Raw genomic sequence first — 25,146 nt, 5'->3', positions numbered from 1 at the left:
TCAAAACTGTCCAAAGGTGACTTAGCCATGCTTTCTCCTCTCACTAATGCCCCTTCCAACCAATATGGGAGCGCCTTGAATAAACTCTGACAGCGTTTTATCATGAGCAGCAATCTGTGCCAAAAAGGTGACGTTATGAAGGACAGGTACTCCGGTCTTATGCAACAGAAACGGGCTGCTTGTGTTATGAAAGCAGAATTCCACAAAGAATCTGTCAAGCAAAATCACGAGTAAACACAAAGACAGAATTAATAATGGAGTTGGATGGAGTTGCGCAATATGCCGTCAGAGTGAAAGGGTTCAGACCTGCACCGGCTGCTGACGTTTGAAAGGAACTTGCTTTTAGGCTCGTCTTCGGAACGTCGTTTTGTTGACGCTCTGCTTTTTTTCTGCCAACCGCTCATTTTAAAGTCAGGCAATAAAAGCGACATGTTAACTTTAGAAAAAACATTGCGGCTTGTGTTAAAATTTAGACTCTAATGACAGCTTTAAGTGATCATTTTCATTTTTCTTTCTGGAGGCACAAACCACACGTCCTGCTGGAGTGCATACCTCTGAGAGCAGACGTCTGATGCTCAATCCAAAGATTTAGACAAACTCAAGAGTTTCTGTACCAAAAAAGAAGACTGACTATATGCAGACATGAAGTTCAGAAAAGATTTAGGTACCACGTGAGTTTGTATTTAATTTGTTCAGATTGTTTACTTCACTTTCTTGTATTTTTTTTTAATCTAGGGTAGGGCTATGGTTCTTAGAGTTCACCTTTATTTCCACAAAACACAACGTCGTCTGCGAAACATAGCGCCATGGCTGCACCTTGCTGACCTCACATGTCAATCTGTGACATCTGATGCAAGAATGTGGTCACAGCGGCCCACATACATCACACCTCACTGCCGTCTCACTCCTCCGTCTCATCTTCCTCTGCCGCTCTCAACTTCCTCGCAGAATACTTTATTCGCTTCAGTTCCTCTCTTGGCTTCCATTCGTCCGATTTCTCCACATCCTCTGACACTTACTGCAAACCCTTTCTGGGCGACCATACACCATCTTTACCTCAATTCAGGGACTTTTTACCTTGTTTCTTTCTGGTGTAACTCATTTGTCTTTTTTTTTTTAATTTATAAATTTCCATTTTCTACTTTTGCTGTTACTTCACAAGTGTGTGCCATCAGATTCATGTGATTAGAACACATGAATCGTGATTAGAACGTTGCTAAAATGCTGAGTAATGACTCAGCATTTTAGCAACGTTTTAGCTTCTTATTCATGTTCACCAGCTGTTGTAATGACAGTGAACACCAGGCTGAAATCCAAGGGACTTTTTCAGCTGACTTTGAAATCAGCCATTCCGCTGTGGAAAACAGTCTGCAGGAGACGACGTTTTAAGCAACTGGCAAAATTCCTACGACTGGCTGTATGAGCAAGTTGACCCTCGACTTGCCAAAAGCAGAACCACAAGATGCTAAAACAAGTCTTAGAAACCACAAAGACATCATCACAGGAGCTACAGCATAAAGGAGCCTGCACAACGAGAAAGAGACTGAACCCGTTTGAATTTAACAGGAGGGGTACAAGGATAAAAATGACTTTTGGAATCACATATTTGTCCACCTCACTATGAATTATATCATGTTAATGTATACCAGAGCTTACATTTGGAAAATGTGAGACTGTAACAATAAAAGCTTTATAGAAGAACTGAACCCTGGACTCATACACACCATTAAACCCATCAAGGACAATAAAGTTGGTTCATGTTGCTTATGTGAAAATAAATATTTTAAATGAGATGAAACACAAATTTTGTCATAGTAATGGCCAGAGGTTCACTGTGTTTCTATTTAAAGCAAAGTCCTGCCTTGATAAAAACAGTTGCTTTGCTATTTGTTCACTGGAACCACTTCCTCGTTTCGTAACCTCGTCCTCACATTAAACATTCAGACAGCGTCCAAAGCTGTTACTGGAAACGTTTGGCGTTTTGGCTCATCTGGCAGAGACCACCAAGGTACCAGGTCAAACAGCTCATTCCTTCTAACGGATTTTACACAGCACCAGTCTGCCAGCCAGACATTGACTAGTAAAACACTCTTAAAGTCTGAATATAATGTCCATCGAGTGTTTTTATCACACATCTGAGCTCTTCAACAAGCACTTACGGTTTTTTGTTTTGGAGATTTTCTGTGAGTGTGGGGACTTACAACCTAAATCTGCACCACTACCCTAACCCTAACCCACCACTGCCCTAACCCACCACTGCCCTAACCCCCCACTACCCTAACTCTAACCCCATCACTCATGGAGCAGCCTCTCCCAGACGGCACCTGAGACTGACCCACGATAGATTCACTTCAACTACACCAGATCTGAGCCTGTTCACCGCTGGTTCCTAGAAGGCATTGCCATTCGTTCCTCTCCACATGCGAACAGCACAGATGCAAAGACACATATGCGCGCATGTGCACATCCACAGTTCCACACATGCAACTCAAATTAGAGTAAATTCCTGCGGACTGACATCATGCTGCTGTTGATATGATTGAGGAGAAGAGAGATGCAGATCAAAGAGAGTCGGGGAACAGGAAAAGAGGGGAAGGAGAGATGCATTTTATCCTCAAGAGGATCTTCTGGGATTCAGCAGCTTTGTACACAAAGTGCCGACTAAATCGGCACTTATAATAATTTCAAGAGGTGACTTTGGTGTTTCAGTCTGCAGATGAGTAAAAGGTGTTTTTAGGTGGCTGGAATGGGTTCTGCAATGTTTCCCCACCTTACAGAAATTCCACTGGATCCAGTCGAAGCATTTCCAAAACCAAGCTTTTGGACTTTGCAGTCCTCATTAATCAGACTCCAAAGATCCCTGTACTTCAGCTTTTTAGGCTGATAAATGTTTATATGTTCTACCATTTTCTGTCTCGCTTCCAGTCTTTTTCTATCCACTTGATCTCCAGTGCATGCATTCAGTCAGTCTGAAATCCATTAATCAAAAAGTCGTTCCCCAAGACATTTCTGGAGGGAAAAACACTGCAGCGTTTTTATTTTCCTACACACACATCAATATTCACAGGCCTCAATAATGTGAATGCAGGACAACACGCTTAGAGAAGAAGCGCAGGAGGAGGATTAAAGAATGTTCATATTAGTGTCACTGGTGATTAAACCACAGTTGCAACTGGAGCCAACAAAGGTCATGAAGGCAGAGAGACCCAATCACAGCTTCTCCTCGTGGCTCCATGTTTGGATCCTGTTTGGGGACTCTGTGGGGAGGTCAGTGTTCTGGGTGCCACACTGCAGTTTTCCCATTTCCTTTAGCATGTTTTCCTACCACTAGTGGCTAAAGTCAGTTTCTTGTGCTAACCCTGAAGTGGTAATCATAAGCTTTCTGCAAACTCTAACACACCTACATGGTATTTAACTGAAGCTAATGCTAAACCGCTGGGCTGCTCATTTTAATTCAGAATGAATCTGCTCTTAATTGAACACATTTAAATTTTGACATAATTTACATGTTCGCTGATTCTCTTAGATATTATATTTGCTTTTATATTTCATTTCAATGCTTTATTTGGTTACGAGAGAGAGGATATTAAGACAGGAAACTGAGCTACTGTCTGTTCCAGCCACTTCAAAATAAGAGCATCAATGCAACCATTTAGCGACCTTCAAAATTCTTAACAGTCGACACCCAAAAATTCAGCACAAATGTGAATCAAAAAATCATAATCATAATCAAAAAATAAGCACCTCAAGGTCATCACTCTGGGAAACCCATCTATTTACAAGTTTTACTGCAAAACTTGCATAATGTGTAAATCATTGCAAGATTTTAAGCTGACACAAATGCACAGAGTGACAGTGTTGGAGGAATGCTGTGGAAAACAATTCAACGTCTCATTCATTGTAGTGTAGAAATGATCTGCAGAGCGTCCAACAGTGACTGTTCAGAGCAGCATCCGGTGCCGGAGGGATTTGTGCTGTCGAGCCATAAAAGAAGAAGAAGAAGAAGAAAAAACAGTCGAATGTTGACAAACAGATTTCTGGTTGCCTCTAGCAACGGATAGCAATCAGATCCCCAGGCTGGAGGGTGAACGAGGTGCCATAAATCGGCCGGAGATGTTTCCTGTGAGGGTTAGTGCAGACGGGGCCATAAAGCAGCAGGAGAGGCGGTTTGGGCCGAGGAGAGCTCCTGCAAATGCACAGGAAGCTATATGCTGCAGGTTATAACAGCACCTGCAAGCTAAAATCACACCAAAGCGTTTCTGTTTAGCTCCAGGAGTGAGAAATTAAAGGGGAAAAAAAATCTGAATGTGGTGGATACAAATCAGCATGTAAAAACATGAAGAGGTCCACCGACTGGAGATAAAGTGCAGCTTTTGGCAGATCCAGTCGGGGTCATCTGCTTTCAGTTCAGACCTCTCGTCACCTCCAGTTGAGTAATGGAAATAAACAGCAGGAGAGCATTTTCCTCTCACCAGGGGGCGCCATGTCGCCATTAAAGTAGTTCCAGCAGGGCTACAAGTCATCACACTTTATTAAATATTCAGCACTTCAACACTGATCAGAATTTAAATTGTGTTATGCATCAACTTTATATTTGTATTTTTTTCTTTTTTGTTAATTTGATTGTTCAGTTTGTTCAAGACTTTGGTTTATAGATTTCTCCTGTATCTAATACAGTCATCATTTTAAAACTGCTTTTCGTGTTCAGTCAATTATCTTTGCTGCACATTCGAGTCAGTTTGAACTTGAAACATTTAAAAGTGACAAATGGAACCACAAGCCCGTTAGCATGCAGGAGACAATTTTCTTGGTTAAAGTGTTGATTGAAGGTTGATGAGAACAAGACTGGATGGAAACGAATCCAGAAACCACATCCATGAGGTCTGAGGGCGCTGAGCACGAAGCAGAATACAGTACCGGATATTAGATATATCAAGTGATTTTTGGAGAACTGGCGCGAGCAGTTAAATTTCGCTATCAAGAAATCCATAAAACCATCTGACAATACCAAGTGGGATGAAAGATTTTAAAAAGAGACACATCATGTCTCCATCTGAAGAGCAAATGAGAAACAAAATTATTGGCATCTATTGAGATAAAAGGTACAAAGCCATTAAAACATGACATGACATGGCCGATTAAAAGTTATCAAAATGGTGAGTTTTCGTGGATGCTAAAGGGGTCACAGTTCACCTACTTGCCCTGAAACTCAACACTGTTGTATCTCCTTTGCAAAAACTCACAAAGGCACCAAAACTTTCAGCGATTGATCATCATTGGGTGACCAACAATACTCAATGGTCAAATGATGACATCATTTAAGCCACGCCCCCTGAATGTGTCATGTTTTAATCTGAACGGTCTCTATCTGACCCCATTGACCTAATCAACATGAAACTGTGTCCAGAGACAGAAGACAAGCTGGTGTGATGTGGATTCCAACCCTGTCTGGTATCAATAAATTAGGCGGGCATGGCGATGTGACCTGTAACGCCGTTGCCTTTATAGCGCCCCCTAGAATATTTGAAATGATCAACCCCAAGCCATGCTTCCACCTACAATGATCAAACTTGGTACACATGTGTATCTTGTCAAGCCCTACAAAAAAAAGTCTCTTGGAGCCATGGTCCAAACCCAACAGTCGGCCATTTTGGATCAAAGCCGTCGTTTTCTCTGTTTTATAGACGTCGTATTTTCAAAAACAGCCAGATCCCTTTCCAGCTCTAAAGTCAGATCCGCCTTCCTCCCTCTCTGGTAAGCATGACAGAGCAGCTCCAGCCGGATCCGATGGCAGCGAGGTGCGAATAGCTGAAATTGTTGGTCACGGCACAGACCACCAGGAAAGAGGACGGCTCTGCCCCCCGCCGGACATCATTAGCCCCTCTGCTAACGCTCAGTGCGAGATGTAGTGTAAGTCATGCTTATCTGTAAGTATTTCGCAAATTTACCTGAAATATCAATAAAACTCGTAAGAGATTTGTAGAAATTAATCAGAAGAATTTTTAAAGGATTTTATCCATTACTACTTCTCTAGAATATGAAGCAAAGCCATTAAGCTGCAGAATAGAGACCCAGAAAGGTTTCCTCCTGTCACAGATTCTTCACAAATATCCCTACTGTGATCCACCAGCAGATGGCAGCACAATTTTATTTGTAGTAGTGGAGTTTCCAAGTTCAATTCTCCATCATTCAGTAATTTATCCACTTTACACCCAGAGATCTTTAGAAATCACCTTTAATGATCCATAAGACAAAAGATGTTTTCCATGACCCAAGAGCAATTCAAAGTGTCAGATGTAGACATGATTATGTGTTACAGGTGTTCTGATTGAGGGTTTTTTGCAGATACCCATCAGAGAGGCCGATCTGCAGAGTCAGACCTTCATTCAGCTGGTCTGCATGCCGACCCAAGAAGAGAATTCAAAGTGTCCAGAGTAAAACACGGGTTGTTAAGTAAAGAATTCAGTCATTTTGTGTTGAGAGCTGATAAGTAACCTGCTGCTTTATTTATGTAGAGATGTTAATGATCTCTGGTCCTGGCAATCATATCAAGGCATAATATTCCTCACTACCGCTGTTAGATCCTCTTTGCCTGTGATGCAGCCTCTGCTGCAGTGTACAAGGCCCCTCGCTAAAATTAGAGGGTATCTAATACATGCAGAGCGGAAAGTTAGGAGAAAGCTGGATCATACTGTACTGTATTTGGCCAGATTTGGTCTGTGGTTGTCAACATTCCACTGCCTTCCACTTCTAAACATTTTCCCCTTCATGTCGTTCACAGCGAGAACATTAGAAGGCGTTCTATGCCCTGGGAACCCTACGCTTACCCTAACCCTATAAAGTTATGCACTTTTATTACATTTACTTACACGAAATGTCTAGACGTTTTTGCTTAATTCCTCCTTAGATTTTACCACATTTGAAAGCACAGCTAACTGAAAAGATAGCCTCACTAACCCTAAAATACCAACCATTGCATTAGTTCCACTAATGCTAAATTGCTATGTCAATATGGTATTTTGCGGAAGCTAATGCTAAACGCTAAATTCAACCATGTTGATATTCACTATGTCACAAGGAGAGCATCAGAACAATTCACATATGTGAAATATTTTTTTTGACACGCTCGATTTGCACCCACATTAATTCTATTATTCTCTACATCTTATTTGTTTCTTGTGCAATTGTCATTTGTTCAATAAAGTTTCTTTAAAAACAGAGGGAGGATGAGAGGAAACGGAAGTGCTGCTTTATGGAAAAATTGGTGAATGGGTGAATTTCTGCGATTCATTCGAGGTTATGTTCTGCAGACAATCCTCGGTTAGGTCAATCTGAGAATATTGATTATTGTTCAGCTGCTGTACTGTCAAGTTTCTTCACCATTGAACTATCAGTGCTTTTCTGTTTTAAGGCAACAGCAGCTCTTTTAACATCTCAGAGGTCATGAGTCTTCCTGGCAGATGGAGCAGTGCGCCCTTCCTTACCCTGTCGAATGCATTTTCCTCTCAGCCTGAACATGCAACGACACACTGCAGGTCAAACGCAATCGCCTCTCTTTACAAGTCACGCCGAATGAAGAGATTTTCCAAATCCTTCCAGGCTGGAGTTGGTAAATTCCCTATCGTAGGCAGGGGGTGACAGTGACATTTCTCAGCGCTGTCCTTTTCGGTCCTGTCCTTGTCTGCTTCGCTTCTCCTAAATAAGAGGTACGAGGGAAAATGTCAGTGGGTCATCAGAAAATAGCCTGATAATTGACCCTGTCAAGACATCCAGACTCCCAGAGCCACACTAAGCCCTCTCATCTCAGCCGGGTCAACACCTATAGCAACGGCAAACACAAAGACAGACAACAATTGGACAGTTACGCTCCAAGCAAATAGCTTTACTGATTCTTCCTGGTGCATATTCAGAATCCTGCCGCCCTCTGAATGCTTTGCACATTCCTGCTACGAATTTCACAACCAGGTCCCAGTCCGGGTGGGAAAACGTCCCAGACATAGCAGCGTCGGCTGCGGCATGGCGGAGAGCTCTTTCAAGGCTTTGTTTATGCAGCGCATTTTCAGAAAATAAGCCCGGCCCGCTAGGTATGCTTTCCTAGGATGCTTGTTTGGCTTCGCTAATCAGCCATTACATAATGTTGTGAGCCGAACATTTGACAGCAATGCGCTGTGTGTCTTTCATAAACACATCATCAATACTGAGTTTGGGTGAACTGGAAAGTCTATCATCCTTTGTGGCAGGTTTCAAATCGGACCAGTTGAATTTCCAGCATCTTGTGAATTGTAGCAGAGGACCATGTTGGGTTCTGCAACCACGTTACCAGTAGAAAAAGTTTGAAAGTGTGTATTTGTACAATAAATGAGACAGAAATGCCAGAAATGACGATTAGAGAAATTTTCATGATCACATCCGAAGTTACTTTATTTAACCCAAAGGGAAATAAAATGTTGTCATAGTAACTTCAAAGAGTCTCTGGAAGGTGATGCTGTGGGCAGCAAGGAGCTCCAGTAGCAGTCAGCCTTGCAACCAGCCTGCGGAAGCCTCTGTCTGAAGACACTCTCATCGCTGTCATTAAATGCTAACAGCTTAGCATCCAGGCAGCAGACTGTTTTCCATGGTAACGCATCGTGGGCGTAGCTAGTTCTGCTAATTGTTGCCATGGTTATGCATCAAAGCAACTGCCCATTTATAACCATAAATTGCACATTTGGGGTGAAATGTTGCACAATATTTGTGATTCCATTTACCCAGACATCATAATGCCAAAAAAAAAAAAAAAACGTGATTGTTAAAAGTTAATATTTTGTGTTGTACTTCACAGAGCGCCCTCACTTGGCATAATGCAGAGCTTCACCCTGACATCCAGCACATTTTCTTTTAAAAGCACTCTCACTTCCATAATGAGAAAGTTTGCGCTGCAGGATCCTTTCTGGTGCGTGATGGGCTGCTGAACGGAAGCACAAACATCTCAAGCAAATCTCCCTTCTGTAGTCTAAATGTGACCAGACTGAAACAAATCCGCTGAACTTTTGAAACGGATGACTCAAATTTAACACTTACAAGCAGCTTGAAATGTTTTTTTATTGCCGCAGCAAGTTATGATTTTATGCAGAAAGTTCACATGTGCTAATATTTCAACTGCTCAATTTTCAGCTTCATGACATGATTTATTGGTTTTCTGTTTTTCTAAATTTACAAAACACTCAAGAACTTTTTTTTCACATTGTCAATCAGTGGACTGTGTTGTGTGGCGCCGGTAGCTCCGCCCTCATGGCAGTAGCCCCGCCCTCACTGTACCATCCCTCCTAATGACAGCTCTAAGGAAACAAGCAGCCTGCAACGAGTTTTGGTTTTACCACGCAAGCATGTAGCATCAGTGGAGAGGAGAAATTCATCTTTAACAAGAAGAAACCTCCAGCAGAATCAAAACCTTAGTCCACTGGTTTGGGACCACAGTTATGCAAAAGTGTTTCACAGTAAACACTTTTTTATAGTGTTTTTTGCAACCTGAAGTGTGAAATAAACTTCAGTGGAGATATATAAAATCTCCACTGTCTCTTCTCCAGATGGAGCAGTGAAGGGAGATGAGAATCGACTGGAATAGCGCAAGGCAGACTAACGGGAATATTTCTGTTGGTAGCAGCTGGAGTCTAGATGTTTCTGCTGACGATGCCATCATGTTACCGCTGGAAAAGTTAGCCAAGTCACATGCCATCCAAATCGGTCGGCCTTAGACGTTTCCCTGTCCTCACCTTTCCTCACAAGAGCAGCTTCCACGAAAGCATACTGCACCTGATCTGTACCGGCCTGCTGGTGAAGCTGATATTTGCTTGACAGCAGAAGGACGTGCTGCGAGAAATAGAGCCCGTCTAAAGTCAAACAACACCGCTGTTTCTGTCTGTATTTATAGAAATGTTTATAGAACAGTGGCTTGCAGTTCTGTGAGGGAAAGCCCAGCTGTGTATCCCCTCGTGTTTGACCCGATTGGCGGGAGTTCCTCCTGGTTCTAAAGCGAGAGCAAAGAGACGTTTGTCTGCTGATCCTGAGACGGAGGACGAAGTTCATCTCCACTCCATGACTGAATCCAGCAGCAGTAAAGCCTCCTGAGCCGGGTCTTCTAATCCCTCCTCCACCTGGTGGAGCTCAGGGTGTCGGGAGGTTCATGTCAATGACCTCTGACCCACTGGCCTCAATCTGTCAGTGTCCTCACAGCGCAAAAGGTAGGGAAGGTTCACCACAGAAACGCCTGATCTGCATTTATAATGTACTATGAAGTAAAATATGATTATTTATGGAAGCCATTATCATCTGTTGCAAGAATGATGAATTTGTCTTATTGACAAGGCAGTCAATAAGACTAATTAGCCAGAATTAATGAAGCTTACTTGGATTAAAGATGAAAAAGCTCCATTAGCATGTGTAAGTATAAATATTAAAGGAAATTCTCTGCAAATATTAATAAGTTTAGTTGATCTTTTACCAGTTTTTTTTTCTTTTATTTGGAATTGAAATCTGACGTCGTTTCTCAATGATGAACAGCAAAATAATATGCTGTTCATCAGCATATTATAAATGAAAATAAATGATTTTCATAAAAATTTGGAAGGAGTTATTGATGATCCTGCAGCTACTATCAGACAGGGCAAATATCCTGTTTTTTAAATTTTATCCATCCATCCATCCATCCATCCATCCATCCATCCATCCATCCATCCATCCATGAATATCATTCATGAACACTGAAATACGTTGAAGGCAAAACATAATTGATGATTAAACTGAATGCAACCACTGCAGTGGAATTTGGCTTTTATTCCTGGTGACTCGGTGAATTCGCAATTGTTCTCCATCTAAGACCGGATTTTTCTAGAACGTCACCTGAACGCTGCAGACGATCCGGTTGTGAAATGATGTCAAATCAGGGAGAAAAGTGCAAATACGATCCGACCCAAACGCCTCTGAGTCGTCTTAGCGTGGCAGCAGGAGGCTCCGTTCAGATTAACCAAATGAAAGGCCACAACACGACTTATGGTTTATGTCATTATTTTAATTCTGCTTCTGAGCTAAAGTCCGCCAGAACTCCGGAGAATTCGCTCTCATCTAATAGAGGTTTTACTGTTAAGATCTTTCTTCTTTAACAGTTCGGGTTTAAAATATAAATCCGAAACGTACATAACAAAAAACAGACATTTTTCTAGTTTTTGTTAAAAGCAGAAAAATGTCACATTTCAACAAAAATAGAAAAAAAAAAACGTTCTCATTTTAACTCCTTATTTTTATAAATGCTCCTTATTTATTTTCATGCTCTGTAAGTGAAGATGCAACTATTTGAACTATTAAAACATACAGCTATAAGTGTTTCTGAGCTCATTTTAAGGCACTGCAGATTTTAGACGTTAAACAGTCCCACAGCATGATACTGCCGTAATGTTTTACAGTGTCTGTGATGTATTCTGGGTAACGTAGTGCACTCCAAGTTGCGGCCTTTGTATCAAAACCTTGGAGATGAAGTTGAGGGTCTGTGGATCTGTGCTGAAAAATAGTCCCTTGGCCTGACATTTGACCTCCAGCGGACTTAGAGTGTTTCCAAACTGAGCTGTGGGTGCTGTGAACCGTAACCTGACCTCCCTCTGCCGGCGCCCTCGCTGCTCCCGCTCACTGTATGCTGCCGTTTGGAAACTCCCTGACTGCAGCCAGCAGCCTGAACATCATCATGTTCTCCTTCACTCGTTCTCTCCAGTTGAGAGGCGGCACAGTGGAAATCAAAATTCTCTCAAACTCATCAGAGTCAATTCAATCCCATTAGGTTAAGGAGGACCACCTCCTCCTCCTCATGAGTCTAATCTGCATCTGTCCAATTAGCAAGAACGGACAAGAAAAGCTGCCAATGTCGGATTTATAACCCCGCTCACGATCCCTCAACTTCAAGAACCTGCAGAATTACAGACGGATTCCCTGCTGAGTAAAACGGTGCAGCTCACTTCCTGTCCCTGTTGTCACGGCCATGCGTCCGTCTCGACCGGTGCAGCAAAAACACGCCCAGCCGGCTTCCTCCAGCCTTACCTCTCGCTGCGGCGCCTCTGCAGTGCCTCCCTGCAGCCTGCAGCTCACACCTCCTCAGCGCCTTGTCCTCTGTTATCCTCTACTGCCAGTACCAGGTTGACAGGATGCTGCGTGTGTGCTGCTGCCGCCGTCTGGCTCTGTGTTTGTGGGAGAGGAGAGGCAACCAGAAGGGGGTGGGCTGTCTTGCAGATATCTGCCTTGTTGCGGTTAAATTTAAACCACCCTCCCCTCTGACACCTTCAGACGCGGCTGCCCTTCCCCTCCCAGGCACTTGCCATATGGCCACCAAATAAAGGTACAAGCGTGGTTTTATCAACAAAAAGGCTGTGGTCCAGTCAAAGCCTGCTGACATCTGAGTCCAAAGAAAATTACAGCCGTTGTTGAACCACAGATTGTATTTTTATGATATTCCTCCAGAGGACGCAAACAGGTTCTGACCTGTGGATCGGACTTCCTGACCTTCAAACGACTCTTTGGTCTGACCCGTTTATTCAGGTGTGAGTTTACGTCACAGCAGAACAGAGTAGTTTTTTTTTTCTACAGGTCTTGGAAGAAATGATTGTTTTTCATCGAGAAACGGAAGAAGAGACGTGACTCAGCGATTCTGTGGAAGCTCCCATTGTTGGGGTTTTGAAATATCGTGATCGATTCAAGGATGAAAACGTTCAAGACAAACAGCAATGAAGAACTGGGACAGCATATTAAATGCTAAAGTTATTTCACTATTCACATATTCATGTCTGATCTTTCATTTATCTTTGAAAGAAAGAAAAGATGACAAAACTAGGAGGAAGTTACACCCTGATACTTGATAACTACACCTTATTTATGCATAATTTCACTGCTTTTAATTTATTTTAACTGAATTTTAGCTTGTAAAACACAAATTGTTGGAAATATGCTGCATGAATTAACTTGACTTTGACCTCAACAGTTTAAATGGGGAAAATGTCTTTCACCGAATCAAAGAGAAACTAAACCAGGTGAACTTTCTACTGGATGTGAAAACCTAAATGGAAGCAATAACTTGTCAAATGGATCTGTCTGCCAGGGAAAGTCACTCATCTAAACACAGAGAGGCTGAAGTAGGTCAACTTTGTGAAAGTCCAAAATTATATCTCACCATTTTACAAAAAAAAACCCAATAATAATCTGCTACTTTTCTAAATTCCTGCTGCAGCTGGCTGTGCTTAAGAAATTCAATTCTTAAATGAAAGTGTAGACCATTTCAATTTCTTTGTCAAATCAAATTTCGAAATTTGAATTGACTGGAAACGCAACATCATGTCGAAACGGAAAGTAACCATGGAAACGTCCTCCGACTTTGACTCACAGTGACTCACTTTTCACAAATGTGCAAATTGCTTCAATATGAATTGAAAAATAAACTTCAGAAAGAAAAAAAAAATTACGTGATGAGATTTGATGCTTCGTTTTCATCCCATCGGCTGGTGAGTTTTGGATCGCCTCCTGTTTCAAACTCGAAAAATCTATTTTAGCTGCGGGATTATAAATAAACCTGCGGCCAGAAATCAACATGTCATCATCATTTAAATCTGTTGCCGTATTTACAGGTCATGACACTTGTAAGCTAAACTTGAGGCAGTTGAGGGCGTTTTGTAAAACTCAATATTTTCTTCATCACTTATCCCATCGTAAAAATGAAAGCTTTAAAATCAAATTCATCGCCTGTAAATTGTTTTGAAGCGTTAAACATGGAGAGTGAAAAAAAAATAACGGGAAAACCTTCCATTCATATTCATGTTGTTGATTTTGGATGTCTAAATTGAAAACTTCTCCATGTTCCACGTCGGAGCACAGACCAGCAGCACCTGTCCCTGCTGTTTTGTCATTCCCTTTACGACCTGCCTGCTCCGGACGGTCCAAGCTTTACGGGTCAGAGCAGCTGGAAAGGCCTTTTTCAGGACACTTTCCCTGGCGCAGGAGAGCTGCTCCGCAGCACGAGGCATTTCAGAAAGTGAAATGACAGCCTGCAGCATCTGTCTGTCACCGGGACGGGCTTATGAATCAGCGACCTTCATATGAAGTCATCTTCTAAAAGATGACTTTAGAAGAGCCTTGATGAAAACTAGTATTTCACTGCAGTGTCATGTCACAGTAAAAAAAAAAAAAACAGAGCGAAAAACTTTGTCACTATCCTGCTGAGGCAGAAAAAAATAACATTTTGCAATTGCAGTATTTACATTAATGATGTAAAACAATTCAAATTAATCGTTCAGTAAGTTTGTTCACATGATAAGTCAATTAAAACATGACACCACAATCCTCCAAGCACTTCCTGTCTTTATCTTCTTCATGGTTTCTGCCTGTGGCAACATCCGGTTGTTGATCATGTGACTGTGATGCAAAACAAGTGTTTTAATTAGTACTTAATGACCTCTTCTTTCCCGCCGATATAAATATTTCTTAATAATAAGGTTCAGCTCCCTTCAAATGTGAAAAACAAGAAAACATGCCATTCAAAAATGCCTTGATAAATGCCTGCAGGAAAATTTTAACTTGATTATATCTGCTGCCACTCAAGCAAGATGAGGTTAATTTGCCACTATATTCAGTTGAGAGTAATAATGAGGCCAAAATGTGTGAAATATTTTCTACATCAGACAAATGATCTCACACCGGAGAGGAATGAAGAAGACGAGAAAATGACATTTTAATTAGCTTTGATTGCGGTGTGATTTGCAAGCTGTGGCGTTAAACCGTGTAAATGTTTTCCACTCCGCTCTGCCAGAGCGGTAAAAGCAGCGGTTTGTCCCACCACGTACACTCCCTGACCCTTGTCAGCATGCTGGGAGCGCGCAGTTTAAAAACAGAGGTATTTACGACTCAGCACTCTCCTCCAGAGTTCCTGGAGCTCCAGCGAACATGAGGGACAGCGGGGAAGTTTAAAGATAGCCGGGTGTTAGTGCAGCCGGCTCGCGTTGGGGCTGAGCACCTGCTTGTCTGTCTGTCTTCGGGGGTTAAAGCAAAGGGAGATATTTTCTAAGGCCGGCTACTCAGCATGAACGGAAACAAAGCAGAACTTTAGTTTAGAAAAACAAGCTGTAACAACAACGGCTCACTTTCTAAGTCAGCCTGAAGAAAAGTTACACAAAGATCTGAAATTAAATTCAGTTTAATAATAAAGAGGCAGGCTTATTCTATTTTATGCAATAGATGCATCAAAAACAGTGTCAAATCAAACAACTGTCAGAAAAAAATGCAATTATTTGCAGGTGGAGGAAGAAAATAAGGAAGGAACTCAAAAGCACATCTTGGAGAGAAAATAAAATTTTGTATCTTAAAAACAATACTTCACACAGCTTCACAATGACTATTAAAAAAACAGCTTTGGATTTTAAAAAAACGATTTCAGTTGCTTCAAACTATACCTAAATTGATCTTTTTCTTCAGTTGAATGAAGCGGAGGCAAGGATTCAAACTGGAAGACTCTTCATCATCTTCCTCATGAAGAACCATCCAGCAGCTTGTTTCCCTCGGATCAGTTCCACCTGCAGGTTTGTATGGAAGTTTCAGTCCAGAATATCTACAATAAATGCAGCTGGGGTGGTTGCTGAGGCAGAAACTCGGGTGTGGGAGGAGTTTGGAGAGGCCATGGAGAAAGGCTAACGCACATCTTCGAGGCGATTCTGGTCCACCATCCGGCGTCTCAGGAGGGGGAAGCAGTGCAGCACCAACACTGTTTATAGTGGGGATGGTGCGCTGCTGACCTCGAATCGGGACATTGTGGGCTGGTGGGCAGAATACTTCAAAGACCTCCTTGATCCCACCTCCCTCCTAGGTTGTGACTGAAAGAACGAGATCTGGGTTTCCTCCGTAGGGTGACTGGGCTCTCCCTTAGAGATAGGGTGAGAAGCGCCGCCATCCGGGAGGGACTCATAGTAGAGCCGCTGCTCCCTCACGTCGAGAGGAGCCAGTTGAGGTGCCTCCTGTCCGACTCCCTGGTGAGGTGTTCCGGGGACGTCCATACGCTGCAGGGACTATGTCTCTCGGCTGTCCTGGGAACACCTTGGGGTTCCCCCGGAAGAGTTGGGGAGAGGGAAGTCTGGGGCTCCCTTCTGAAGCTGCTACCCCCACGACCCAACCCCGGATATATATAGATACAACCACTCTACCCACAGAGCCACAGTTGTCCTAGATGAATGATCCTTTTGTCAATCTTTTCTAAAATACAGGTTTAAACAAAGTATACCGAGCTACAATTCAGGCCAATTTAATATAAAAAGCGAGTAGAAAAGGTAAACTAAAGGGCAAACCATAAAAGCACAAGTACAGTGAAAATAAGAAGAAATCATTACTATTAAAAGAAGAAATTTTAATTCTTGAATCAACACGTTGCTATGAATAAAGAGCTGAGTGTTGCAGCAATGTGCCATCTACCACTGAACCAGCGGAGGGAAAATGTCCAGCGTACGGATGATTCAATTCATTTTACAAGTTTGACGATAAAACTGCACATGTGTTTGGAGTTTTTGGGGGCGATTTGCACTGATCTGACCTGCATGTTTTAGGAGATGTGGGGGAACTGGAGCACTCCTGACGGAGCGTCACATGACACCCCAACCCTGCATGCGTCTGATTCCGGCCCTCAGTTCCTTTCTTGCACGTCTTTCTCCTCTAAATATCAAAACCAGGAACATTAGATATGTTCTTTATTGTCGTCACTTTTTTTCTTTTTTGATTTCTTCAATCCCACCAGGTTTCGCAATCTTTTCCAAATTGAAAATTTAGTTTTCTTCTTTTTACCATTCTGCATGGTCTTAATATCTAGATGGTCCAAATCCTCCAGGCCGGTTTCTCCAGAGATCTTGTTCTTTTCCTTGGATTCAGGATCCGTGGAACAACCTGGTAAAGTTTATCCTGAGAGTCCCTCCTCTGAAGAAACCTCTTGATTTAAATCTCTAACCAGGTTGACTTTTCCTCCTTTTCTTGGAAAACGGTGACGGGTTTTTGTTGCAAATCTTCTTCCTCGGCTCTCAGGTTGTTGCTCAGCTCAGGTTGTTGCTAAAGATCACTAAAATTGTTGATGGGTAAACGAACTGAACGGTCGCCTTTGCAGGCGTCTTGATTCTTGTTTATGTTCCAAATAGTTGGAATTGTTTTATCCCATATGTCAGAGACATCAAACTCATTTCCATTTGGGGCCGGATCAAAAATTTGAATGTTCTTAAAGGCCCTGTTGTGCCAGAACGTATTAATAAAAACCAATTAAATTGTTAAAATATCAATAAATAAATTTTGAAATATTTGTTATGAATTTTTACGATATTTGCTCTACTATATGATGTTAAATGTGACCTTTTATTAATTGCTCTATCAGTTGTGGACTATAACTTGCCATCAAGTAGCAGTGGTCACTTGAACCCAAATGTTTTTGGCCAATTTTGAGAAAAAAATGTTGATAAAATCAGAAAAAAATGGAGGAATCTGTTGATTTTTGTGTGAATTTTGCAGTTATTTGTGAAAAACTGGAGGAGCATGTTACTATAAGTTTTGGCCTTCCCACATTGGTGACCCCTGACCTAAAATCTGCTTTTAATTACTGTATAAAAAAATGACTAAAAACATAAAGCAATAAAAGCTACATCCTGCTTTTATTGCTGAGAACAGATTAAATATTTTAACCAGCTTGCGTAAATTTCATTTAATCCAATCTGATATAATTATATTCATAGAGCTCTTTAAAAACACAAAGAGTACGAAAGAGCTGCATAAACATTAAAAACATCAAAAAATATTTAACAAGAAAAATGTGCAAAAACAATTTGAGGTTTATTGAAACCGTGTTTAAGTAAAATAGTTCAGGGTTAGTTTAAAATTACAACCTTTTTGTTGATTTGGGGTTTTGAAAATGAAATATTTTTGGTCTGTGATATGAAACCAGTTTGGACTTTGCTGGAAGAGACGGTGGCTGGACGGATATTTCCATTTCAAACAGAGAGAGCGTTCAGCTCCTTCATATCAGGTCAGAGGAGTTTTATCTGTGTGGATGTGGAGTTTGCATTGGAAATGTGTTATCTGGTGCCACAGCCGTTTCTTCCGGTGCTCCTCCTCATCATACAAAACTTTGACTGTACGGCTGACACAGAACAGAGCACTGGGATCTTTCAGAGAAGATCAGCATCATTGTTCTGAAGATGCTGCTGCAGTCGGAGAAGGATCTGACCTGCACTCTGTGCTGCAGCATCTTCAGCGATCCGGTGAAACTGGAGTGCAGGCACAGTTTCTGCAGCAGCTGCCTGCAGACGGACTGGGCCCAGAAGACAACCCGGCTGTGTCCGCTCTGCAGGGAGGCGTCGCTGCTGAGGGATCCGCCAGCCGACCTGGTGATGAAGAACCTGTGCTTCGCCTTCTTCCTGGGCAGAGGTCAGAGAGGTCCGGCCGGGTCGGAGGCCCTCTGCAGTCTGCACTCTGAGCAACTCAAGCTGTTCTGCCTGGACCACGAGGAGCCGGTTTGTCTCGTCTGCAGAGACTCGAAGGCACACAGCGGCCACAGCTTCAGACCGGTCCAGGAAGCCGCCCAGGACCGCCGAGACGAGCTCCAGAACCAGCTGGAGCCCCTGAAGGAACAACTGACCCAATTCAGACAGGTTCAGGGAAAATGTGATAAAACTGCAGAACACATAAAGATCCAGGCTGACAGAATCGAGAGGCAGATTAAAGAGCAGATTAAGAAACTTCATCAGTTCCTGCAGGAGGAAGAGGAGGAGAGGGTCAGAGCTGTGAGGGAGGAAGAGGAGCAGAAGAGGCAGGCGATGAAGGAGAACATGGAGGCTCTGAGGAAGAACATGGAGGATCTTTCACAAACCGTCACAACAGCAGAAGAAGAGTTCAGATGTTCTGAGGATGTGTTGCTGATTCAGAACTACAAGGCTGCAAAGGGAAGAGTCCAACAGCGCCCCCCGCTGGATGAGCCGCAGCCTCTCCCAGGAGCGCTGGTGGATGAGGCCAAGCATCTGGGCAACCTGAGCTACAACATCTGGACCAACATGAAGCGCATGGTCTCCTTCTCTCCGGTGGTTCTGGACCCAAACACGGCTGAACCGCACCTGAGCGTGTCTGCGGATCTGACGGCGGTGACGTTTGGGCCGAGACGGGAGCTTCCTGGTAACCCAGAGAGGTTTGAGCAGCGCCACTGCGTCATCAGCCACCAGGGCTTCAGCTCTGGGACGCACAGCTGGGATGTGGAGGTCCGAACCGAGGAGTTCTGGGGTGTGGGTGTGCTGTCAGAGTCCGTCCCCAGAAAGGGACAGATTCGGGCCGGGTTCTGGGGGATCTGTCTCAGCGATGGGAGCTACGCGGCGACATCCTGCGCGGTTCCCAGCACGGTTCTGCCAGTGACGAAGCTCCACAGGATCCGGGTTCGGCTGGACTGGGAGGAAGGGAAAGTTTCGTTTTTTGACCTCGACGCCGACAATCATCTTCACACCTTCAAACACACTTTCACTGAGAAGCTGTTCGCCTACGTTTGCACCAAGAACGCGTCTCCACTGAAGATACTGCCTGCAGCAAAATACCCGGATGAACCACTTTAAGCTGACAGAATCAGGCAGAGATGTTTTATAAAACATCTCCTGCAAACAAGATCAGTTTTATTATGTACACTTATTATATTTAACAATAAAAAATGTTGGAATGCAAATAAATTCTTAACATAATACACATTTAAAAGTTTAGGTAAATTTTAGGTTTGTGCTTTTAGGTGAAGGTATTCTGTATTTTCTGTGTGACATGAAACACATTTTAACTAAATAAAGCTAAACTTCTGTGAGCAGTCTCATCTCTTTATTTTTCAGTCTGGTTTCATGTTTTATAAATGTAGAATTTGACTTGACTTGATGGATATTAGTGTAACTTTTTGCTATTTCTTATTCCGACGTCATTTAAAATTTGATCATCTAAAATCGACTATTACAATATTATTCCCCCATCAACCAGAACCGGGGCGTAGTCAGCAAGTCGGGCCAAAGCCAAGGTGGATTCTGGGGGATTTGTCTGTTTTGCAATTATGTACAATCAAGTTAAATTCGGTGAATAATAACATCTGACTGTATATAGGTAACTAATCATAATCATGGTGTCTGTAATTAAATTCAAAGCATGACTTATTTTGAAGAGCGGGAGGCTTTTATTTTGAAGAATTCTCAACAGGATCTAGTTTTGTCTTTTGCTTATCTATTGATTACTCTTCTATTGATTTCGGTTGCTTGGTTACGGTTTGGCCTTATTCAGCTGTGGTATTGTTCAATAAAAATCTGAACATATGTTACCACAAATGTGAATTTTAATGCTTTTATGGTCAATGATAAAGAGCTAAAGTGTTCAGAATTTGTAATGTATAATGTTTTGTATAAATATAAATATGAGAGCTGATAGTGAACTGGTTGAACTGTTCCGTCTGTTTTCCTTTGTTTCTTTTGTTTGTTCTTAGAAGATTGAGTCTCCGCCTCTGTTATCAGAGAGGTGAATAAAGCAACTATGCAACTCTGAGTTCGTTAGCAGAATGATTTTCGCCTGATGCAATGTATTTTTGCTCTCTGTCTGCAGATGTTTTAAAGATTGTTTTTGCTCCCTGACGTTTCTCTGGACCTCAGTCTCTGAATTGTGCAACTTCTTATTACCTTGAGTCATTACAAAAATACTTTCTATGTCAGAAATAATACACGACATTCTGGTATTTCTCCAACATGTATGAATGTGTCGAGGTACGTTTTTGATGCCAACAGTCATTAATCAATATCTGATCAAACTGATAAGGCAGCTAAACTCAAGTTAATAGAATAAAAGCCCGTTACCAAGTTCTTGACCAATGAATAGATACTGTTTACAGGGACTAATTTGATTGTTTAGATGTTAGTGGTTTATTTATTTCCTTTTCAGGAATTGTTTGATTTACTGTTCTTTACTGTTTTTATACAAATCTTTTTACACAAATAATTCATTCTCATTCGTAAAAAAAAAAAAAAATCTATCATTTGATCAATTGGTAGAAACCAATTGATCAAATGATAGATTTTTTTTTTTTAATTTAGAAATACAAAATTAAGAAGCCTTCTTATTGGTACCCATTTTAGGTTTTTGAGTATATTTCACTAAACTGGAAACCAGAATGTATTTGGTTTTGTTTTAGCAGCTATTGTTGTGTTATGTGTGTTTTCTGATTTCCTGTAACATCATTAAAAAGCACTGTTTGATTTGGCGTTAGGGTTGTGCGATAGTCTTTATCTGCCTGTGCCTCTGGGGTTCCATATCTTTGAAATTATTGCTGAATTTCAGTATAATTTGCTTCCATCTCAAGCCACTGAAAGAGAATTAACTCAATATTAACCAAGATTGATTCAAACTGCTTTCTGTCTAGCCTAGCAGTTTTACAGAGAACACAAGGTCAAAGGTCTTAACTGTCATTTACAAAAAATAAATAATAGAAATAATCTAACAAATACATTTCCTTTTCTCAAAGTCCATTAGGGAAAACTGTGTGGTGTAAACTGGGCTTGGAATTTAATATTAGGATTTTATCTATTTATATATTTTGAAATTGACTCTGTAGTCACGTGACATAAATGTCATAACCGGAAGTGAAAGTAAACAGTCGTTTTGGTGGCACGGACATTTTAATCGAGATCAACGTTTAACCTGAAATAGTTTGTGCTGTTTGCTCAGAGTTTGAATCAGAATTAAATTCTAGTTTATTTCAGTTTTGTGCTTCACTCCTTCAGCTTCTCGTTGTGTTTAATATTCAGATGAAATTGTGGCTCACATGGAGATCATATCATCTGCACCGGTTGTGTTTGTCCTGTTGGGGATCTGGAATAAAGGTGAGATCACAACATTTAAGCTGGGGACAGTTTTGTAAATTAAAGACGTTTTTAACTTCTGTATTTTGATCATGTTTTAAAATGACAGCAAACAAGTGAACAATGTTTTGGCGGTGGATCATTTCTTGTATTTGTTACAGCATGTAAAGGTTTTCATGCTCTGCATTTTGTCCTATTTCAAACTCAAGCATATTTAATGCAAGAGATTCTTTTTTTTTTTTTTTTTTTTTTACAAATATAAATCTGAAAAGTGTGGCATGCATTTCTGCTGAATCTGCTTCACTTTATTACCCCTACAGGACAATAAAGTGCAACTGACTGCATTACAAATAAAAGTGAAACATGTGATATCAACTCGTTTTTAGCAGTTAGTTACAACTTGCCCTTTAATGACTACTGGACCTTTCTGCCCACTTTGACTATCAAAATGGCTCATTCATGCTGCAACTGTTGCATATCTACAACATTCAACTCTATATTGAAGTTTGTGGTTTTGAGATGACAAAGTGAAACATTTGTCACAAAAAGTGAAACATTTGTCATAAAAGCCAGATACAGGTCATCTGATCTCCTTCATACAGGTCTAGCAGTTCTGATCCAAAACCAGCAGACGGTGTTGGCAGCAGTAGGAGAAGATGTTCCTCTCAGCTGTCAGCTGATGGAAACTAAAGACGTCCAGCAGGTCACCTGGCAGAAGGTCTTGGAGAAAAGAGAGAGGAATATTGTTTCCTACAGCGAGTATTTTGGTGAAACAGTGAATGATGGATTTAAAGATAAAGTTCAGTTTACAGAAGCTGGACTGCGGAAGATCTCGATAGTTATCAGGAATGTTACGGAGCAGGATGCAGGATGTTACCTGTGTCTGTTTAATGCCTATCCTGATGGAGCTCTGACAGCTGAAACATGTCTGAAGGTTTATGGTGAGAACCTGAAAGTTTCATAGATTTAACTTCTACAACTAGATATTAATCCTGATCTCTGTTCTCTCCACAGAGCTGCATGGACCCTTCATTGATGTCAGCAGATCAGACTCTCCTCCAGGGTCGGTGGTGACCTGTTCAGCCACAGGTCGACCTGTTCCCATGGTAACACTGACTGTTCTCCATCAGAACCTCAACTTCTCTCACTATAACACCAGCAGAGAGACCAACACAAACGGTACCATCACTTCCACCACTACAGCTCTGCTCTCAGCTCTCAACATCACACAGGTTGGATGTTCAGTATCACTGGACTCTGCTGCTCTCAGAGATCTGCTGGTCATCGTTCCTGGACTCTCAGAGACGTCTGATGATGGTGAGGAACCGTTTGGAAGGCTCTCGTTGGATTCTTTTTCAGTGACTGGTCTATTTTACGTGTTTTAATCTCATTTGTCAGGGTTGGTCAAACAATGTCGATCGTATTGCCACACCCATCGTAAGTACATGTCGAGATTCCCGCATATGGAGTTTTCCATTCTTTCTGTCATTGAAATGTATCTCATCTCTCTTTTTTTTTTGCTTTAAAGAATTGCCTTTGATTGCTGCTCTCATGGCAGTCGTGGTTTGTTTAGCCATCCTGCTCGGAATAAGATTTCAGAGAAGGTACGTCCATCAGTGGTTTTGTTGCTCAGTTTTTTTTTCCTCACTAAAGTCTCAAAACATTTCTTTGCTGACTGTTAAATCAACCACAGGAATAAGAAACCTTCAGAGGACTCCACAGAAAACCAGAAGTAAGGATTTGATCGATCTATTCCTCCCTCACATGATATAAAGAACATCAGTTTCCAATGTCCAGGACCGTTAGTGTCTTACTAACATATTGTGATTCATTTTAAGGATGAACGTCTCACCAGCGTCGAGCTAAAACCTCAGACAACGATCACCTGAAAAACAAAAACTAAACGGTGGGTTATATCCATCGCCATAACAACAGGAACACTAAATTTTGACCTTTTTGTTTGGGTAACTCAGCAATATCTGACCGATTAGGCAGCTATTCCTGAAGTTAATAGGAAGAAAACCGATAATCGAGTTTTTGTCTCTGTTCCATTGAACAACAATCAGTGTTTACAAGTGCAAGAGCATCAAATGTTTTCTGATTTTGTGTTGTTCTCAGTTATGCTTTTCTTGGTTTTTCCACCAAATTTGATCAAAGATGGTGACAAAACATTTTTTGTAACCATGTCCTTAAACATTAAAAACAAAAACATACTTGCACCTCTTCAAGTATTGCCTGATTGTTTTCCTGCTTTTTTTGAAGTAATGGGTCTCACATTTCTTTGTTTTAAAAATGTTTTTTTTTATTTTTCAAAAAAATATAGAGAATGTTTGTTATTGTTGTTTTACTGAAGTTAATGAATGCATCTACATAACAAATTAGACAAATGTCAAAGTTGCTGCTGTTGATCAAAAAGAAACTGTGAATCTATGAGGACTTTAAATATTTTGAATCTTTGTAACTCCATGATGTAAAGCCAGAAAGTATAATGTTTTAAATTTGATATTGAAATAAAGATTTAACAAAACAGAGAAATCAAGATTTTTGTCTCTTTTCTTTTACATTCATTTAAAACTACGTAAACTTGGAATTACAGGCAAAGAAAAACAAAGTATCTTCAAATAGATGTAAAAAAAAAAAGTGCATTATTTTTTATGTTCTTTTTCAGCCGTTTTGTTGTAAATGAATGAATGAATATACTTTATTAATCTCAGTCAGAACTGACACAACACAATCTGTTGGAAGGACAGATCAAGAATGGAGTTTGAAAGGAATACTGGGAAATGATGAAAAAATAATGGATATTTGCATAATAAGGAAAGCACTATTTAAATACAAAATTTAAAAATAAAATCTGACTGATGTAGAATACTGTCACTACACACTCGCGTTTAGTAGGTGGGGGTATGCACCTTAAAGTTGCTTGCGATCCGCCATAATAGAAAAGAAGAAGAAGAATTTGAAATTCTGGCGCACAGAATGTCACGCTGTGTATTTCTCTGGTTGGGAATCTTTATTGAAGGTAAGATCAGAACATTTTTTGTTTTTTGTTTTTAAGCTTGTTAAAGCCGATTTAACTTGTGAATTTTGCTCCTGCTGAAATGAAAGTAAAAAGCTCACACATCGTATTTGGAGCTGCTCTCATTTTATTTATTTTTTTGGCAGCATCTAAACGTCAATATAATGTAATTTGCACATTGTTGTAGGACTTTAAATTTCTTGCATCATAAGAAATTTGATGCAGAAAGTTAGTCTGTCTTATGCA

The 25,146-nt window shown here is 41.2% G+C and overlaps 2 protein-coding genes and 1 pseudogene across 3 annotated transcripts in view; 2 read left to right on the top strand and 1 right to left on the bottom strand.

Moving 5' to 3' along the window:
• The window catches only part of filip1l (filamin A interacting protein 1-like), a 47,288-nt gene extending 35,061 nt beyond the window's left edge, over positions 1-12,227 (bottom strand). Inside the window, exon 1 of one of the 2 annotated variants that reach the window (XM_055059169.1) lies at positions 12,064-12,227. Coding sequence is in view for 1 of the 2 variants with exons in the window: in XM_055059168.1 (XP_054915143.1) it covers positions 7,485-7,498 (14 nt within the window). In the remaining variant the exon portion in view is untranslated. Of the gene's footprint in view, positions 1-7,484; positions 7,530-12,063 lie in introns of those variants that run through there. The other variant, XM_055059168.1, reaches the window with a different exon arrangement.
• A 5,866-nt stretch (positions 12,228-18,093) lies between these two features.
• On the top strand, positions 18,094-19,802 carry LOC129378766 (zinc-binding protein A33-like; annotated as a pseudogene).
• A 1,879-nt stretch (positions 19,803-21,681) lies between these two features.
• Positions 21,682-24,403, top strand: LOC129378626 (OX-2 membrane glycoprotein-like). Its single transcript, XM_055058983.1, has 7 exons — positions 21,682-21,902; positions 22,484-22,822; positions 22,896-23,198; positions 23,280-23,318; positions 23,410-23,485; positions 23,575-23,613; positions 23,720-24,403. The coding sequence occupies exons 1-7, from the start codon at positions 21,845-21,847 to the stop codon at positions 23,745-23,747; spliced, it is 882 nt and encodes a 293-aa protein (XP_054914958.1). The 5' UTR covers positions 21,682-21,844; the 3' UTR covers positions 23,748-24,403.
• Positions 24,404-25,146: the final 743 nt, after the last annotated feature.

Source organism: Poeciliopsis prolifica, unplaced genomic scaffold, assembly GCF_027474105.1.
Source record: "Poeciliopsis prolifica strain line A6 unplaced genomic scaffold, Auburn_PproV2 SCAFFOLD053, whole genome shotgun sequence".
Classification (NCBI taxonomy): domain Eukaryota; kingdom Metazoa; phylum Chordata; class Actinopteri; order Cyprinodontiformes; family Poeciliidae; genus Poeciliopsis; species Poeciliopsis prolifica.
The sequence above is the reverse complement of the archived record's forward strand: the minus strand, read 5'-3'. Positions and strand labels throughout refer to the sequence as shown.

Coding starts and splice junctions, on each gene's coding strand:
- LOC129378626 (XM_055058983.1), top strand. CDS start 21,845: ATGGAGATCATATCATCTGCACCGGTTGTGTTTGTCCTGTTGGGGATC. Junction 21,903..22,483: donor GTTGGGGATCTGGAATAAAG/GTGAGATCACAA, acceptor TCCTTCATACAG/GTCTAGCAGTTCTGATCCAA. Junction 23,486..23,574: donor GGAATAAGATTTCAGAGAAG/GTACGTCCATCA, acceptor AATCAACCACAG/GAATAAGAAACCTTCAGAGG.